Source organism: Peromyscus maniculatus, chromosome 14 (genome assembly GCF_049852395.1).
Source record: "Peromyscus maniculatus bairdii isolate BWxNUB_F1_BW_parent chromosome 14, HU_Pman_BW_mat_3.1, whole genome shotgun sequence".
In the NCBI taxonomy this organism is placed as follows: Eukaryota; Metazoa; Chordata; class Mammalia; order Rodentia; family Cricetidae; genus Peromyscus; species Peromyscus maniculatus.
Window position 1 is genome coordinate 53,899,258 of NC_134865.1, and position 18,084 is coordinate 53,917,341.

The 18,084-nt window shown below is 40.1% G+C and overlaps 1 protein-coding gene and 1 long non-coding RNA gene across 7 annotated transcripts; one reads left to right on the forward strand and one right to left on the reverse strand.

Annotated features, from left to right (window-relative positions):
* Positions 1-83: 83 nt before the first annotated feature.
* Positions 84-10,587, forward strand: LOC143268460 (uncharacterized). The gene is made up of 3 exons (XR_013044408.1): positions 84-454; positions 2,226-6,083; positions 7,494-10,587. It is a non-coding gene; the product is annotated as an uncharacterized LOC143268460 (long non-coding RNA).
* LOC102903665 (disintegrin and metalloproteinase domain-containing protein 21) lies at positions 5,467-16,419 on the reverse strand. 6 transcript variants are annotated; one of them, XR_013044407.1, is made up of 3 exons: positions 16,145-16,419; positions 5,648-5,833; positions 5,467-5,552 (listed from the first exon to the last, which is right to left on the reverse strand). XR_013044407.1 is itself a non-coding variant. In XM_076550977.1 (3 exons), exon 3 carries the CDS (start codon positions 9,374-9,376, stop codon positions 7,274-7,276), a length of 2,103 nt encoding a protein of 700 aa, XP_076407092.1. In that variant the 5' UTR covers positions 9,377-9,543; positions 12,298-12,402; positions 16,145-16,318; the 3' UTR covers positions 7,022-7,273. The 6 variants fall into 6 exon arrangements, 3 of the variants coding, with proteins under 3 accessions (XP_076407092.1, XP_076407091.1, XP_015847403.1); XR_013044406.1 differs by lacking the exon at positions 5,648-5,833 and adding an exon at positions 12,298-12,406 and having other exon boundaries at positions 16,145-16,405; XM_076550977.1 differs by lacking the exons at positions 5,467-5,552; positions 5,648-5,833 and adding exons at positions 7,022-9,543; positions 12,298-12,402 and having other exon boundaries at positions 16,145-16,318.
* Positions 16,420-18,084: the final 1,665 nt, after the last annotated feature.

An 18,084-nucleotide genomic window follows, 5' to 3' on the forward strand; every position in this document is an offset into this window, starting at 1 on the left:
GGGAGAAGGGAAGGGAAGGGGGACAGGGGTTGGTGTAAAAGGAAAGAGGATTTTTTTTTAATAAAAAAAAATATTGGAAGAGTTAAGACTTTGGTGACTCCTGAAGACAAACTAAATGCATTTTGCATTCTGAAATAAAAATAATCCTTTGGGGGGCCAGACACAAAATATTATGGTTTGGATCTTAAATATCTCAGATGATGTATATTAAAGGTTTGATTGCCAGTCTATGGCACTATTGGGAGATGACAGAATCCGTGGGAAGTGAGACTCAATTGGAAAGAAGTTAATTCATTGAGGATGTACCCTTGAAGGCAATGTTGGAACATTAGCTTATTCTCTCTGATTGTTCCTAGCCACCATGAAGCAAACAGCTCCCCGGCGTGGCATTCCCTTTTGCCATGGGTCTAAAAACAGCAGAGCCAAGCAACTGTGGATTGAAACCTCTGAAAAGGTGAGTCAAGAGCAATCTTTCAAGTTGCTTTCCTCCTGTATTTTGTAACAGCCACAGAAATCTAACACGCTTACAAATCAAATAAACCAAGTTATTTTTTGTCACACAGTGAGAGAATTGACACGAAATAAATATCATAAAAGGTCTCAATCAAAACAACCATGTTAAAGCAAAGGGACATAAGAGTCAGTGACCCTCAACAGTCACTGTTGGAGGCACTGGTCCATATCGAAAGCCAGCTGAGCACGACACAGTCTTTGTTTTAAAACTACACTTGCTTGCAAAGTGTGATTCCCTGGCTTCTAATATCAACCTCTGTGCTGCTAACTGGGCCCTCTGCATATGCTCTCCTTTTCTGTAGAGAACAGATTGCATTTACACAAAAGGGGCCTCAGCCTGACTCATGTCTGCATATATTAGGGGGTTCAAAGAATCTTTTAGGTTCTTTTAAATTACCTATTTCCTTTAGTCTGGCATTTTCTCTGTCATCATGCTTTATTTATTTTTTCAGGTGAGAACTGTTTATTATGAATATCAGATGGTTTTGTTGACTTGCGGTCAACAAAATTTTCCTGACTGGACAGGAAAGGTTTCCTGCATTGTTAGTCTTCTTACCCCTGAGATAGAGTTGTATTTCGCATGCATGTAAATACATAAATGCAACCTGCTGAATCCATTTAGTTTTATGTTATGTATGTGTTTATAGAGCTGACCACCTGGTATTGGATAACCAGTTAGTGCCTCATCTCTGGGGAAGAGTTGACTATCCCTTTCTTAGTAGTCATTGCTGCAGCTCTTTATCTAGAAATTTCCCCTATGCACATTGGCGTGTCAACTGGCACTGTCATTGTTTAGTACTGTTTGCGTGACCATAATTTTGTGATTTCATGGGTGTAAGTTCCCTCCCATGTCTAGAGGACACTACTTGTGCCAGGGGATGTTTTTCTGCACGCTGTGAATATATGTTGTTTCCACTGGTTAATAAATAAGCTGCTTTGGTCTATGGCAAGGCAGCTTAGAGGCAGGCGGGAAATCGAAGGAAAGAGAAAGGTGGATTCTGGAGAGACGCCAGCCTACTGCCCAAGGGAGCAACGTGCCAGCAGACAAGTAAAACCATGGAACATGTGGCAGTACATAGATTAATAGTTATGGGTTAAATTAAGTTATAAGAGCTAGCTAGCAAAAGGCCTGCCATAAGCCATATAGTTTGTAATTAATTTAAGTCTCTGAGTGATTAATTTATAAGCGGTTGTGGGACCACGGGGCTGGGCAGGACCAGAGAAAACTTGAGGCTACACTACTTGGGCATCCTGGTCCCCTGACTTTTACAATTTCTCTGTCCCTTCTTCCACAATGTTCCATGAACCTTAGGCATCAGGTTGTGTTGTAGATGTATTCATGGGGATGGACATCCCATGGTTAGTTATTACTTGCATTTTAACCAGTTCTAGCTTTCTGTAATAGTCTCCATCTGCTGCAGAAAAGAAGCTTCTTTGACAATGGGTGAGAGCTACACTTATCTGTGTCTAAAGGTAAGTATTTAGGATGTAGTTAGAAATTATACTGGTTTAGGGCCCTTGGTCTCACCATCCATGGGTAATTGTCTCAGTTGACAGTACCAGACATGAATTCACTCCTATTGAGCGGGTCTTAGGTCCAATTAGACAACTGTTTTTAAAACTAAGACCACTGTTCTTGCCATGCTGATTATGGCTATATTTCATAGACATCACAGCTGGATAGGAAACTGATTGCTTCCCCAAATTTGAAGGTAAATCCTTATTGCTGAAGTTACACACAATTTGGACACAGAACTTGAAGGACTTGAGCTGGAACTGACCTGGAAGCCTCCTCCCTGTACTAATGGCCTTCACTCATAGTACTCAATGGTGTTGCACAGCTGACAAGAGAGAGAAACAATCACTAGCTCAACCCAGCTATGCTCTCTTTTAAAACCAATTTCTTATATCTTATAGGGGTTAATTCCATTAGACAAATGCCACACTCACAAATCTATTCAATATAAATTCTCTACCTTTGTACCTCATGTGAAGCTTCTAGATGACTAAACCCCTAAATTCTAGGTGTGTGTGTGTGTGTGTGTGTGTGTGTGTATGTATGTATGTGTGTGTGTGTTTGTGTGTGTGTGTGTACTAAATAAATGTAATTTTAAAAGATAATCTGAAAACTTTTATTTCTCTTAGTTCTGTGGGTATAAAGTCCTGGATGGAATCTGGTGTCTAGTGCCCAGTGCATGTAATACCTAATGCAGCCACTCATGCTAGAGTTTTTCATTGACATGTCTTATTTCTTGCTGTTACATCCCTTGTCTAGTTTTATATCAACTTGACCCAAGCCATAGTCACCTGAAAGGAGTGAATCCCAGTTGAGAAAATACCTCTATAAGATCTGGCTCTAAGTAGAAAATTAGAGTCTGATGAGGAGGGACTAACCCATGGTGTGTGGTGGTACCCCTGGGCTGCTGGTCTTGGATTTTATATGAAAGCAAGCTGTGTTAGCCATGATGAGCAAGTCAGTAAGCTACACTCCTCCACGGCTTCTTCATCAGCTCGTACCTCCAGCTTCCTGCCCTGACATCCTTCAAGGATGAATAGTGATGTGGAAGTATAAGCCTTATTATTAAACCCTTTCCTCCCCAACTTGCTTTTGGTCATGGTGCTTCATCATGGCAATAATAACCCTAACTGTGTCAGTGTTCCTCAGACTCACTATTAAGAAAACAGTTTACTGTCCAAGCCTTCAAGTCCATCATGGTAGCCTTTGTGATGGTCTAACTGTTCTCCAAGACTTTAGTCCTCTCAAATCCTGAACTTGAGCCTGACAAACTATTTTGGTAAAATTATTCAAAGATAAGCACAGATTCAAGGGATGGAACACCAATCTCATACACCACAGAGAGACAGATTAAAGAATTTTCAGCCCTCCTTAATCTTCTAAGTGCAATGTTAATGAGATTATAGGGAACCTACATATAGATTCACATGCAGTAAATGTGGGAATGTCAGTGTACAAAGTCCCTGTAGAGTGTAATTTGTTGGTAAAGAGTGGAAATAGATGTGCAATACACTTGACCCAGCAATACTTCTTCTGGAATTTTGTTCCAAAAATACTGTCAAAATTTGAAATTATGTGACATATAAAGCTATTTGTAGCATATAATGGCAAAATATGGGAAGCCACAAAACTCTCTGTGTTCATTTAGATTTAAGCAACAGTTACTTTAGTGTAGTTACTGGATAAATGAAGAGATGAGGGTGGAGAGTTCCAGAGGATCTGACACTCAGGTACCTTCACAGGTAACACACACACACACACACACACACACACACACACACACACACACACGCACACATGGAGTACACATAAATACACATAGGCAAGACGCTCATACATAAAATAAGATAAATAGCTCTTTAAAAGTACTATATGGCAGACTGTTGGCTTAACAGATTTTTTTTCTCACGGTTCTGATGGATTTCAGGTTCAAGACATTGTATTAATTCAGAATCTGGTGATAGATAGCTCCGTGGTTTGTAAACAAATGTCTTCTTGCTGTTCCTTCACATGGTGAAGAGAGATCATCTTTTTCATCCATTGGGTACAAGTCCCATTCATAGCCAGGCATGGTGACACACACCTTTAATCCCAACTCTCGGGAGGCAGAAGCAGGCAAATGTCTGAGTTTGAGACCAGCCTGGTCTATAGAGCTAGTCCTAAGACATCCAGGCCTACTCATAGAAATCCTGTCTCAAAAAAATCCCATTCATAAGAGCTCTAACTGTGTCCAAAGGTCTTACCTTCAAATACCATCCCACTGGAAATTAGAACTTTAACATACAATTTCTGAAGAGACACAGACCATTCAGTCTATAGCATTTGCCCAGATATCGTAGATCAAACTATGGTACTTCAATACAATGGATACAATGAACTTTAATATGGTATCCAGAAGATTTCTGCAGAGTGATTCCACATGATCTTCAGGACCTGTCCTTAAGTGGTAAAAAAACAGATCCAACACATGATGCATATGTGGCCATTTTTAAAGTAGGATTGATTCAACTCTGCATAATTATTTGCTAAATTTTCTAAAACTAAAGACTAAAAAGATAAACCAAAAGCTAATATCATAGTTATTTGACAATGGAGGGAAGAAAATAAGATAGAGATTATATCTAGGGCTAGATATATTTTTGAGTATGTATAGGTGTGTGTGTGTGTGTGTGTATGTGTGTGTGTGTGTGTGTATTTGTGTATATGCACACACATTCATATGAATGCCAAAATATATGTATGGTCAGAGGACAACTCAGGTGTCAGTTCTCTGCTTCTGTCTCACTGAGGCAGTTCATTATTTGGTTCCAATCAAGGACAGAGCAAGAAAAATATTTGCTCCAAAATGAAAATGAACTGAAAGTGAAACTTACGCTCAAGTTGATGGATATGTTCATTCTCCATTGCTATAACAAATGATCTGAGGCTAGGTAGCTTGCACAGATGTTTATTTTTCTCACAGTATTGGGGCCAAATGTTTGCTATTGGACAAACCCATTGACATAGCCTCTTACATTTGCTGAGTCACCTCATGGAAGATAGCATGGTGATGAGAAAACAAGCAAAAATGCAAAAAGGAGAAATCAGATGAGAAGCCAGACACCAAGGAGGTTCACTTTTAATGTTTTATAGCAACCCTCTAACCAGGGTCTCACAGGAACTTTATCAATTCCTCCCATGGACAACATTCTCAATGACTTAAACAACCCCCTCTTGGCCTTCTTGGCAAGATCCATTCAAAACCTATTCAAAACAAGCAGAGCCAGTATGACCTCAAGGACCACCTGTTAACCCATTCTTTCTGGATTTCTGCACGTGGCTCCTCCATTTCCCAGTCCTTCCAAGAACATTCACATCCTAGGGTTGTAGTTTAAATTACTAACACTTGAGTCACTTTTTTTGTTTTTTTGTTTGTTTGGTTTTTTTTTGGGGGGGGGTTGTTTTTTACTTTTTGTATCATAAGTCCGTGGTCAGCTTGCTCCATTGATTATTTCAAAGTAGTACCAAGCATACATACAAGAGTCTGCAATTATAAAATAACATTAGATTAATACATCTTAATCAATTTCAAATATTTATGTAATATTTTTTTTGAAAATTAACAAATGATAGAACTACCTTTTGTCTCTATCTGGACACATATACACTTAAAGCAAGTAAGCCTTTTCCTATTGTATCATCTATAGCCAAGGTTAACCAGATTATAATCTTGCTTCACTCTTCAGTTTCTATGGTTTCCCCAGTTGTCCTTTCCTTGTTTGTGACTCTGGATGGTACATGGTCTACCTTGGTCCTCATCATCTACTGGGATGCAGAAAACTATTAAGGCATGACCATAAAATGACAAGGGGACACAAGTGAAATATCAAATAGTTCATCAATTATCTTCCAAAGACTGAATCTCTTCGGGGAATAGAATGGAGTTCCCAAGGGTAAAAGCATGGCAGAAGCTAGTAAAGATTTTGGAGTGCCAGTTCTACACAGAGACTGTTCAAGGATGACACAGCCAAACATACTTTGAGAACTACTGCAGGAGGAAAAGGACATCAGAAAGGTCAGTTGACTCAGTTATTCAGATGTTGTCTTGAGATATGATGATTGCCTAATTAGATCTATGTTTTCAAGAGATGGGCTCTTTAAAATGCTAAGAACAGACTAAGGATGGGACAGGGTAGGCACAAAAGACCAGCAAGGTACCCCTGGTATACACAGCAGCATTTTATATAAATGGGGTGAGTTTTCAAGGTTGAAGTTTGAACAGAAACTCTAGTAGGTTTGAACAGATAGCCAGAGTAACATCTCCAAGGTGATTAAACAGGTACCCTTTTTCTACTAATTCAATATTTTATGCAATTAATATTCCACTTCATTCAGATGTTTGTTCAAATTGGGCAGTGTGCAGAGAAAGATAACGAACAAAACATATAAAAAAAAAATCCTGTTTCATGAGATTTGTGTATATTCACAGAAAGTCTCCAAAAGGGTTTCTAAACTGCCAGATAATAACAAAGAGAACAGACAAACTAGGCCAGCAGACATGTGGAAAACAAGGTCATGGATGTTTAATGAAAGGAACAACAATTAACAAAGATTCACTCTTCTGGGCTGGAGAGATGGCTCAGTGGTTAAGAGCACTGGCTGCTCTTCTAGAGGTCCTGAGTTCAATTCTCAGCAACTACATGGTGGTTCACAACCATCTATAGTGGGATTTGATACCTTCTTCTGGCATAAAGTCATACACGCAGATAGAGTATCACATACATAAAATAAATAAGTCTTTGACCGGGTGGTGGTGGCACACGCCTATAATCCCAGCACTCGGGAGGCAGAGCCAGGTGGATCATTGTGAGTTCGAGGCCAGCCTGAACTACCAAGTGAGTTCCAGGAAAGGTGCAAAGCTACACAGAGAAACCCTGTCTCGAAAAAAAAAAAAAAAATTCACTCTTCACTTTTGTTTGCTAAATAAATACAAACAGTTGGGTGGGACAGATATTATCATTTCTCAATTAAGTTTTATTTGCTGCTTAAGATAATAAACAACAGCTAAGAACACATTAAGAATTACCTGTACCTGATGACAATATTTCTGAAAGATACTCTCATCTTTCTATAAGTCTCAGAAATATGCTTAGATTCATACATACAATAATATTTTGTTGCCAAACTTAATGTATAGGCTGTTAAGTTAGATATATCTTCTTAACCAGGCAAACAAGCCTTCGTCTCTTTGGGACCAAAAGGTATTCAATGATATAGTATATAAAGTCCAGCTATTAACAGACAAGTTAAAATGGACAAAACAGTCAAAATTACTGACAATTCAATAATATTGACTCTTCTTTTTGGTGATGTTGGACCACTATCAACACTACCTCCATAGCCCCTGTGCAGGCAGAAAGGCAGGGACCACCCATAGTCACAATGGCAGTGATGTTTGTTATTACAGATCCCCCTCCTATTACAGGTCTCAGGAAGGCAGGCATTTGAAAGGACAGACAGGCTGATACACTTCTTGTGTATGCAGATCTTTCCTGCTCCACAGGTGGTGCCATCTTTCACTTCACCAACATCCGGTACACCCATCCCCAAATGATGGTCAGTACTCCAGCAGGCGACACCATCGGCATAAATGTTCTGCAAAACAGAGTGAGCCTGGAGATGGAGAATGTTTTCCACGTTTTCACACTGAACTTTCCCACAAAATATATCTGACATTCTACATTTTAGGTATATTGTGCCATTTGTGCCACAGTGGCCAAACCTGTTTCCCTGTGAGTTCATTTCTTTGTAACAGTTAGGAGATGCACTTCTTGCACTTTTGCCAAAAATCTCCCTGCATTGTTGGTCATGGTTATTGCACTGCTTTTGATAGCAGTAGGCACTGACACCACAGGAGACCCCATTCTGTACATAGCCATCTTCTGGGCACTGGTGGGATGTTCCATTGCACCATTCTGGAAGGTCACATTCATTGACCTTTGGTCTACAGAGTTCCCCTGAGAGCATGAGTTTGCAGTCTTTGCAACAAAGCCCAAAAGCACATGCAGCCCCAGGCCGCAGTTTACAGTTCAACAAACAACAGGGATCCTGTTCACAGTCATGTATAGATCCACAGTCACACTCTTCTTCTTTCTCAACCACACCATTCCCACAGCGCTTCACCAGAAAGACTGCCCCTGGTCTTGGATGATTGTGCAAACAAGTTCCTTGGTTTAAAGTAGTCTCCACAAAATCATGATAGCTACAATTGGTGAATCTCTCTGCTGGTACTCTGAACTCACTCATGACACAACCTCTTTCCCCACAAGTACAGGATTCTTCATCATGCTGCATACCAAAAGTATGACCTAATTCATGGGCCACAGTGTTGGCAAAAAGAGACCAGGAGTCTCCTTGGAAATTTTCAACCCCACAGTCAAGTGGAGGATGACATATTCCTGCAACATAGGCTATACCAAGTACACTTATAAGTGAGCTTCTGATGAAAATATGGGCTGCATCATGAGGTACCTGAGAAAGACTGATTTGTTTCCACTCCGAAAAATCTTCTAAGACCTGATGAATGTTTTCCACTGGGAAAACATTTCCTCGATTCCAAATCTCAATGCCAATCAAAGACACATAGGTATCCAGCTGCTTGTACATGGAATCCACCATGTTAACAATGAGAACCACATCTTCTCGCACCTTTGACAAATTTTGTTGAGAGTAAGTGAAGAAACCATAGTCTACCACTACAGCCAGCTCCAGAAACCATGTGTGGGTCCATGATTTTCCAGAATTTTGCTTCACAGCTGACCTCTCAGCTTCTTCAAGTCCAAAGCGTTGGTTTGGTATTCTCTTCTCTGTTACACCACATATCATAGGTGGAAACTGTGTCTTGTTATTGTTCAGTGTATAGACTAGGTGTTCAAATGTGCTGGACTGCCTGATGGGTTCGATTTCATAGGAGAAGCCATTCACTTGTAACACTCCCTGAAACCCCCCACTGCAGGTACTTAACGCAACTAAAGACTCAGGAGCCCCCTCTATGAAACCATGATAGTAACAGTCACTAGGGACGAAGGGGTAATCCTTGAGAAGGGTATGTTCCTCTGTGTAGGTGAGCACAGAGAAGTGAGTAGGAACCAGCAGCTTCTTGACTCTCATGTGGACAACATGTCTTTGGCCCCCAAAAATCAGGCTGTAGGAGAGCCATCCTGAATTTTTTGTACCTCTGGCCCTGCTGGTCACCTTTAGGGGGATGACCACTTCTGGAGAACTGAGGTATTGAGTGGACCCAGTCTGTGAGAGGTCGATAGGGGACAGAAACACCTTAAGGCAGAGCAGCAGAAGAGTGACTCTCATGAGTGCTCCAGCATCTGCATCTAATATTATGAAGCCATCTGCCCAGAGCAGAAAAAGACTGGGTGTGAGACACTCCTGTTCTGACTCTTCCCCTGGAGCTGATCAGAGAGTGGTGGTAACATTTAGAGATGGTATACTGGCAGAGTTGGACCATCAGAGCCACAGTGCTGAAAGTGAAAAGAATTATTGGATAAGGTGAGACATTCAAGTGAGAAAATACTGACTGATGAGTCAAGACAGTGTTTTTGGATTTGGTTTCAATAAATAGAGTGAAAAGTTCTGGGGTAAGGGTAGAGAAGATGATATTGGCCATATGTTGATAACTGCCTAAGTATGAAGATAAGTACTTATACAATCAGCTTAATCCTTACAGGTGATATGAAAAATCTATAATAAAAAGTTAAAGCAGAATTAGGAGTAGAATGAGTCTACATCTTGATTTGTCTAATAGTATTACTAGTTCACATTTGGGTGCCTTTGCATAACAATTGATAGTGTTCCACCTGGTGGCTAAAACTGGAAACAATAAATAATCAACAATCCGTATAAATTTGCACTAGTCTTGGGATTTACATGAATTGTTCTTTATTTGTTGTCTCCTCATTGGACTCTCCTTTATCTGTATGTAGTACATTGCAAGGTCCTTAACTACAGGGTTCATAACGTTCATTTTAACATCTTCTGTAATACCCAGTATATTTCTATAAACCATGAAAAAGTAGAGAGATGTGGTGGAACACCTTAGATTATAAATGAATGTTATTTAAAATGGATTCGTCTCTAATTATAATTTTGGAAGGGGGAAAATTCATGAAACGCCTGTAAGGATATAGGAAGAAAATGTTATCAGTTACCTGGAGAAAATAGAAATGTCAAAAGGAAATGTCTCCAAAAGGAAAATGAGAACACATGCAATTTAAAGTCCCAAGCACTGACTGTATGGTATTTAGGACTGCTGTGGAAGAATTTCAGTTTCAAAAACATATACTTTTGAAAATGGAGAATTTCTGCACCTGACATACAACCTCACTGGCAACACATCCATGTCTTTATTCATTAAAAAAAAGGATTTATGTATTTAGAGAATACAAAGTACAGAATGTTGTGCCAGACCTGGGGGGATCAAAATATAGAAAATGAATATATATTATCAATTTAGTGCAGAAACTCATAATAGAAACATGAATAAACTTTATGGGGTCTCTATGATTGTGTGCAAGGTTTTATATTGAATAAATTAAAGTTCTCTAGTTGTTTTTTTTTTCTTTTTTTCTTTCTTTCTTTTTTTTTTTTTTTTGAGACAGGGTTTCTCTGTATAGCTTTGGAGCCTATCCTGAAACTCGCTCTGTTGACCAGGTTGGCCTTGAACTCACAGAGCTCCTCCTGCCTCTGCCTCCCAAGTGCTGGGATTAAAGGCACGTGCCACTACCGCCCAGCTAAAGTTCTCTTGTTATTCTGAGAGAAAAAGTCTTAAGACTTCATCATAGTTTCAACTAACTTATACAAACCAAGAGAAGGAAACCAGCATTTATAATACCCATTGAAACAAACCAGACTGATCCGAGGTTAACAAAGTTCATGCTTTGGGGATCCTCATTGCAGGCCTCTAGAAATACACTAAGGAGGCCTCACAATACACTTAATACAAGTCACCAATCATACCTCATAAACAAAAACAGAATTTCTGAAATTGGATAATATATGGGTAATATATATATATATATATATATATATATATATATACACACACACACACACACACACACATATATTTTTCTCATTACCAAGCATACATTCTGGAGAGGAAAGTTTTTTTTCTAAACTATCAGGAATACAGAATAAATGTTTATCATAGTAGAATGAGAATAACTCCCCCAGTAGAAAGTACAGTGAAGTAATTTTCATAAGGGAAGAGATTGGAAAAATCAATTGCTAAACCTATTAACAGTCACAGCACTTGTAGATGGAACCCAAGGAGGGAGGTTTGTGAGTTGAAGACCAGCCCTGGTGACACAGTGAGACCCTACCTAAAACAGGTAAATAAACACGAGAGAATACATATCGTAAAGGTGCGCCCAGATCAATATAAACATTGATGAGGATCAAATTCCATTATACCTATGGTGCTGTTGACTTTTCAAATTTATAAACTGTACTCAGTAAATGTTTGCTTTCCTACTCATTTTTGTACTGTGTCTGCTCTTAAACTAGGCCCTTCATCTTATACATGACTCAGAATCAAAATTTTTATTTCATTTCTGGTTTTCATAAAAATACTAACTAGTAGTTGGTATAAGGGTGTGTGTGTGTGTGTGTGTGTGTGTGTGTGTGTGTGTGTGTGTGTGTGTGTGGTGTGTGTGTGTGTGTGTGTGTGTGTGTGTGTGTGTACAAGCGCGTGCATGTGTACAAGCAGATGCCCATCATGTCTATGTTAGGAGTCTTCTTCAGTCACTCTTCACCCTATTTTCTGTGACAGGGTCTTAGGTCTGAAAACCTGAATCTCACTGATTCTTCTAGATTTGCTGACCAGCACGCCCTTGCCTGTCTCTTCCTCCCTAGCACTGTAGTGATAAGTACAGGCCGCCATGCCTGGATTTTACATGGGGAGTGAGGATTCAAACTCAGGGATGTATGCTTCAGTGGCAAGCACCTCACTAACTGAGCCGTCTCCCCAGCCCCAGGATATAGTTTCTCACAGCATTTTGGTTTGGGGTTTTTGATACACACACTTGTTATGTAGCCAAAGGTGGCCTCAAAATTTCTATGTAGTCCAGGCTAAATTCAACTAGTACCCGCTACCAGCCTCCCAAGTGATGGGATTATAGGTATACACCAGTGTGCTCAGCTTCCTAATGTATCTTTAATCATACTGATAGTGATAAACCTTGCCTAAGGAGATGTGGAAAATAAAAATGACTAACCTAATGCCAATCACCTCCCGAATTCCAAATCCATCCTCACTTGATGAAAGCTTCCCGATTCAACTTTTCCTGTACCTCCATACATCCTTTTATGTTTTCTGGAATCTTCCTTTGATGAGAGAGGAAGAGAAGGAAAGAAGGACAAAGGTAAGGAGAAAAGGAGGGAAGGACTGGAGAGAGACAGAGACCTCTTTAAGAAAAGTCCCCTCCCTGTGCCTCTGTTTACCTAATTAAACTTGAGTTTTAAAAGAAGTTACTGTTGCATGAAGGCTCACCCCAACTCCATCCTCAGAAGCTTCATATTCCATATGGCTTGGAGTCAAGGCTCCCCTTCTCCTGTCCACCAAGTCAATACCAAAGCATCCACTCTACAACTGCCTGCACTAATCTTCACATTTCTCACCAACTACTTCATCTCTCTTGCACAAATTTCTAAGGCACTGGCCTCAGGCCGATAAAATTGTTCTTCACCCAAAATTTGACCCTCAGCTAATCTCAGCAAGTGAACAACACACCCCCGAATCGGTTTTCAATGACTCAGTCATAGCTGTCGTCTCTTTCCCACACCACCCCATCTCTTCTATCGCACATACACACACTTCTTACATCCTAAGGACTTTGCCATTCGAATCCCTCTCTCGCTGCCTTGCTCTGATACATACTCCTCAAGCTCAGGAAGAATCTGAGTATGTTCACTTTTCATTGTGTCATTTCTCTCAGTCTCTTCCTTTGCCCCTGATTACCACTGGAGCCCAGGCGACCAGTTCCAGCCCTTCAACCACTACAAATCAAAATCTTTAACTCACTAAGGTCCTACAACTACAGTTTCTATGTTGAACATGTCTAGAGGGCCATGCTTAAAGCTCTGATCATATGGAGGTGCCATTGGGAGATGCTGTGAACCTTCCAAAAGTGGAGTCAAGTTAAGGGGGGATGGTCTCTGGCTCCATGGAGGTGTGCCATCCAGGGAACTATGGAAGCCTGGCCATCTTCCTCTCAGTTTTACTCCCCAGCCTGTAGTGAATGTGAATTTGTTCTTCCTTTAACTTCTCACCATTCCCATCTGGTCTGACCACCAGAGGCTGGTCACCTGATCATGGGCTGGAACCTAGGAAACACTGACCTAAAATAAACCTTTTTTCCTTATAAGTTTTATTATTTGGATATTATGTTACAGTGACAGCAATGTAACTAATATACCCATTTACAATACACATTGAAGGGGGGAAACTACAGAGAACCTGTCAAATTCTTTATTCCTTCATTGAAATTATTACAAAAATAATCCCCAAACAACACAATTACCAAAATTTTTAAAAGGGAGTGTACAATCTGAACTGAAACGATGTCTTCTGGCTTCCCAGTCCAAGGGATAGAGACTTTAATTCAATGTACATCCAAACTCTCTGATACCTTGTTTATTTTCATTTTCCTAGATACTACATTGACATCTCCTTAACGTTCTGAATCTCCTTGTTCATGTAGTTCATGTGGAGAAAATCCATTCTCATTGATATCACAATAAAGTTAAATCATTAGCCAAGTACACTTTATATGAGTATAAAGTCTTTTTTTTTTAATCTGTCCTAGGTTTGTTACATAAATATTGGTTTGTTTCAGTCTGAAAATATCCTTGCCATTGATGTTCCTAAAAGATCCTGGATCTATTTGACCAGGATCTTTGAAAAGTATTACTCAACAAGACACCAGCAGAACATAAGACAACTAAAATCTTTTCTTTTGAGATAATTTGTTTTTTTTTTCACCTATAATACATAAAATGTTTAATCATGTAAGAGATATGGAAAACATGCTTTTTTAAATTTGTATTTATTGTAATCATTCACTTGAAAAACAGAATGCAATCACATTGTAATTTTTATATTGCCTGAAAGATTTTCCTGGGGTATATAAGCTGTAAGGAAAAGAATAAAGCTAGAGTTAAAGTGGGTTAGAAGGAAAACATCAAGAATGAGAGAATTAGAAGGGAAATATAAATAATAAAGATAGAAGGAAAATATCAAGAATGGGAGAATTAGGAGGAGAACATCAAGAGAGTTAGCAGGAGAGGGAAACCTCAAGAGAGACAGAAGGGACATTTCTGGATAGAGATAAGAAAAGAAAATATAGAACACAGAATGAAGAACACAGAATAATAAAGAAGGAAACCATCAAGATAGTATATGAGTATCTTTTCCCCTAACCCCCTTAGATTAAAAGAGAAGAAGAAGTCTAGTACGTGCTGACGCTGTGGATTTCCCTTGGAACCCTGTGCTGCTGGAGGCTGGTGCCCCAGGCAGTGATACAACATGAACCTACATTTCACCAATACTTTTTTTTTTTTTTGTTTTTTTCGAGACAGGGTTTCTCTGTGTAGCTTTGCGCCTTTTCCTGGAACTCACTTGGTAGCCCAGGCTGGCCTCGAACTCACAGAGATCCGCCTGGCTCTGCCTCCCGAGTGCTGGGATTAAAGGCGTGCGCCACCACCGCCCGGCTCACCAATACTTTTCCTGGAGCTTAGATTTATAGCAGGCAGCAAGAAGAAAATAAAACCTTTACAGAAGACTCTCTGCTGTCCTTCCTAGAACTATAGAGACAAAACAAATGGAATATCACTCTAGTATTGATTATGTGAAGTTTAGCCACAGCTGTTTATATTCAACATTGTCAGACTAGCGAGCATATTCCTTGACATAGTGTATAACTTTCTCACTATTTCAAATTCCTCAAAACCTATATGCTCTTCTCCCTTCTCTAACACCCCAGTATAACATGCCCTGTCTATCATTTAGATAGGCACTTGTATGAAAGCCTGATGACCTGGGCTGATCCATTTAAAAAGTTGTGGCATTAATTTAGTTGGTCATGGTGTGTAAGTTTTTTTTTTTTTTTTAGAAAGAAAGAAAATAATAGAACTGTCAGCGGGCATCCCTGGGAAGTCCCCACTGATTCTCACACTGACACTCATACTGTGTCAAATAGAAGTTGGCAGGTTGGATGTGTGACTCTTGATAGTAAAAATTCAAACATAGAAATGGTTTTCACGAGTTTTACTTTCTAAGCGTATCTGAATCCACACCACACTCACTTCTCTTCTCTTCCTCTCCATTGTGGTGTCAGTGGAGAAGTGATTCTCCCCTAGATTTAATTTTAACTTTATTATTATAGCAGTCACTGTGCCGTGGCATGCATATGGAGGTCAGAAGATACTCTATGGAGTCTCTTGTCTTCTTCCACTTTTTCATGGACCTATTCAGGTTATCAGGCTTGGGTAGAAGTGTCTTTGCCTGCTGAACCAGCTCACCAAACCCCTCCCCTCAATTTAGGTAATAGCCATACTTTCTGGCCCATATTGTAGTTCTGACCTACTTGGGGACTGGGTCTATCAATTTACACTACTTCTTCTGTATTTTCATCTTCTATTTTACCTTCTCTTTGCTGGCAGTTACGATAATCAGCCACTTCACCCAGATTTGTTCAGATCTAGCCTGCTTTTAAAACTTAAAGGTTGTCCTCCCTCATATCCATGCCCTCAGTTTCAGACAAACTTCAGCGATTGCTTACCCCACCCTCTAACCTCTACCCCCTACCTGTGCTTAAGTCACTCATGTATTGAAAAGGAAAAAGAAGCAAACATTAAGAAATTTCACATTAGCCGGGCTTGGTGGCTCACGCCTTTAATCCCAGCACTCGGGAGGCAGAGGCAGGCGGATCTCTGTGAGTTCGAGGCCAGCCTGGGCTACCAAGTGAGCTCCAGGAAAGGCGCAAAGCTACACAGAGAAACCCTGTCTCGAAAAAAAAAAAAATTTTCACATTATCCCGCAGACTATTCTAGATACCAACTTACACAGAGTGGAACTGGATGAATGACGTAGCAGCAGAAAACAGTCATTTCCACAGTCCTTTCTGTCAGATGGTTTGCTTGATCCCTATCAGTCAACAGCAGCTTATCGTTGCAGCCACACAGAACAGAGAAATGCAGCCCCTCCCTCACCCCCTTTGTCTAGCTCATGACTAAATTCTAGATTTTAGCTGCTTAGCAACAAGGATCTTTCGCTTCTCTATAAACAGCAACCGTGGGGATCAAGCGCAATGGCAAAGTATTTGCCTAACAGGCGCAAGGCTCTGGGTCTATAGTGGCAACAAAGAAAAGATAAAATTATTTTAAAAGACAAAATTATAAAGAACACCCAACTCTCGAATGTCCTGCTGTGACCCCACGGTCCCTATACAGCTTTGTTTCAGAACTCTGTAACTCAGTTGGACGGCCCTTCCACTTCCATTTTTCATTCCCCTGCAGAGGTCCTTGATCCCGGCTTCATAATTTTGCTTATGCCATTGCATTGGCCTGGATCAAATCATCTTTCACAAGTGAAGTGGATTACTTCAACTTTCTGGACCAAGATCTAGATGAAATTTCATGTCCATTATCAAAACTTTTTCTAAACAGTCTAGACATTAGCTCTCTAACGCTCGTAGTAACATTATAGTCTATACATTTCTGTGATATAAATTTACAAACTGCTGTAATCTGTTTTACACATAAGCTTTTGGGGTTATTTTTTGAGAGTTTTATTTTGTAGCCCTGGCTGGCCTCAAAACTCACTATGTAGCATAGGCTGGCCTCAAACTTGCAGTGACTCTCCTGCCTCGGCCTCATAGGTGCTGAGATTATAGGTCTGTACCACCCACACACAGTGTCAGAGAAACTTTAAACTGCATCTACTATTAGAATGGTTTTGAGAAAAAATTTTCAGAGTCAAGAAATTTTGGTAGAGTACTTGACATGATGTGTAATCTATGTGATTGGTTTAAATATTAACTCTAGCTCTCGGATGATTTATTTCTTAAGAGATTCCTATCCATTGAAACTTTCCCCTGCTAATTTAACTAGTAGATCCAAACCCATGAGATAATTATAAATTAGAAGCATTATCAATCAATTCTCTATTTCTCCTCAGAAACTTCTCTGGAACTATTTTAGCCATCTAGACAGAACTAGAGGCACCTCCGTCTTAGGATGGGTAGATATAAATAGCTGTCTTTGACTTCGCTCTGTGGATAAAGTTTGTTCCTTTGCCAGAAGTGATTAACAATGAAGAAAACTGTGTCATTTGTTTGTTTGTTTGTTTTTCTGTGATCAAATATCTGAGAAAAGAGGCTTAAAAGAGGAAATATGTGTTTGGCTTACAGTTTTAGAAACATCAGTCCTTCATGGTGGGAAGGGTATGGCAGGATAGGACAGTTTATGCCATAGTGGCCAGGAAGCAAAGCCAATGAATGCAGAAAGGGGCCAGGACAAGAAATAGCACAAAAGGGTATAACCCCAGTGACCATTAGGTCCAACTTGGTCCTACCTCCTAGCTGTTAGCACCTACCAGTGATTCTATTACATTATGAATTAATTCGGGCGTTAATGCACTCATTAGGTCAGAGCCCTGATCTAACCATCTTCAGAAACTCTCAAAAGCACACTAATCTCCTAAGCACTTCTTTTTTTTTTTTTTTTTTTGTTTTTTTTTGTTTTTCGAGACAGGGTTTCTCTGTGTAGCTTTGCGCCTTTCCTGGAACTCACTTGGTAGCCCAGGCTGGCCTCAAACTCACAGAGATCCGCCTGGCTCTGCCTCCCGAGTGCTGGGATTAAAGGCGTGCGCCACCACCGCCCGGCCTCCTAAGCACTTCTTAAGCCTACCCAGGTTGGCCATGGTAGCTCACCCCTTTAATCCCAGCATTCAAGAGGCAGAGACAGAGGGCCGACCTGGTCTACAGAGTGAGTTCCAAGACAGC

Excerpts from the sequence above, each read along its gene's own strand:
- LOC102903665 (XM_015991917.3), bottom strand. The coding sequence starts at position 9,376 with ATGAGAGTCACTCTTCTGCTGCTCTGCCTTAAGGTGTTTCTGTCCCCT.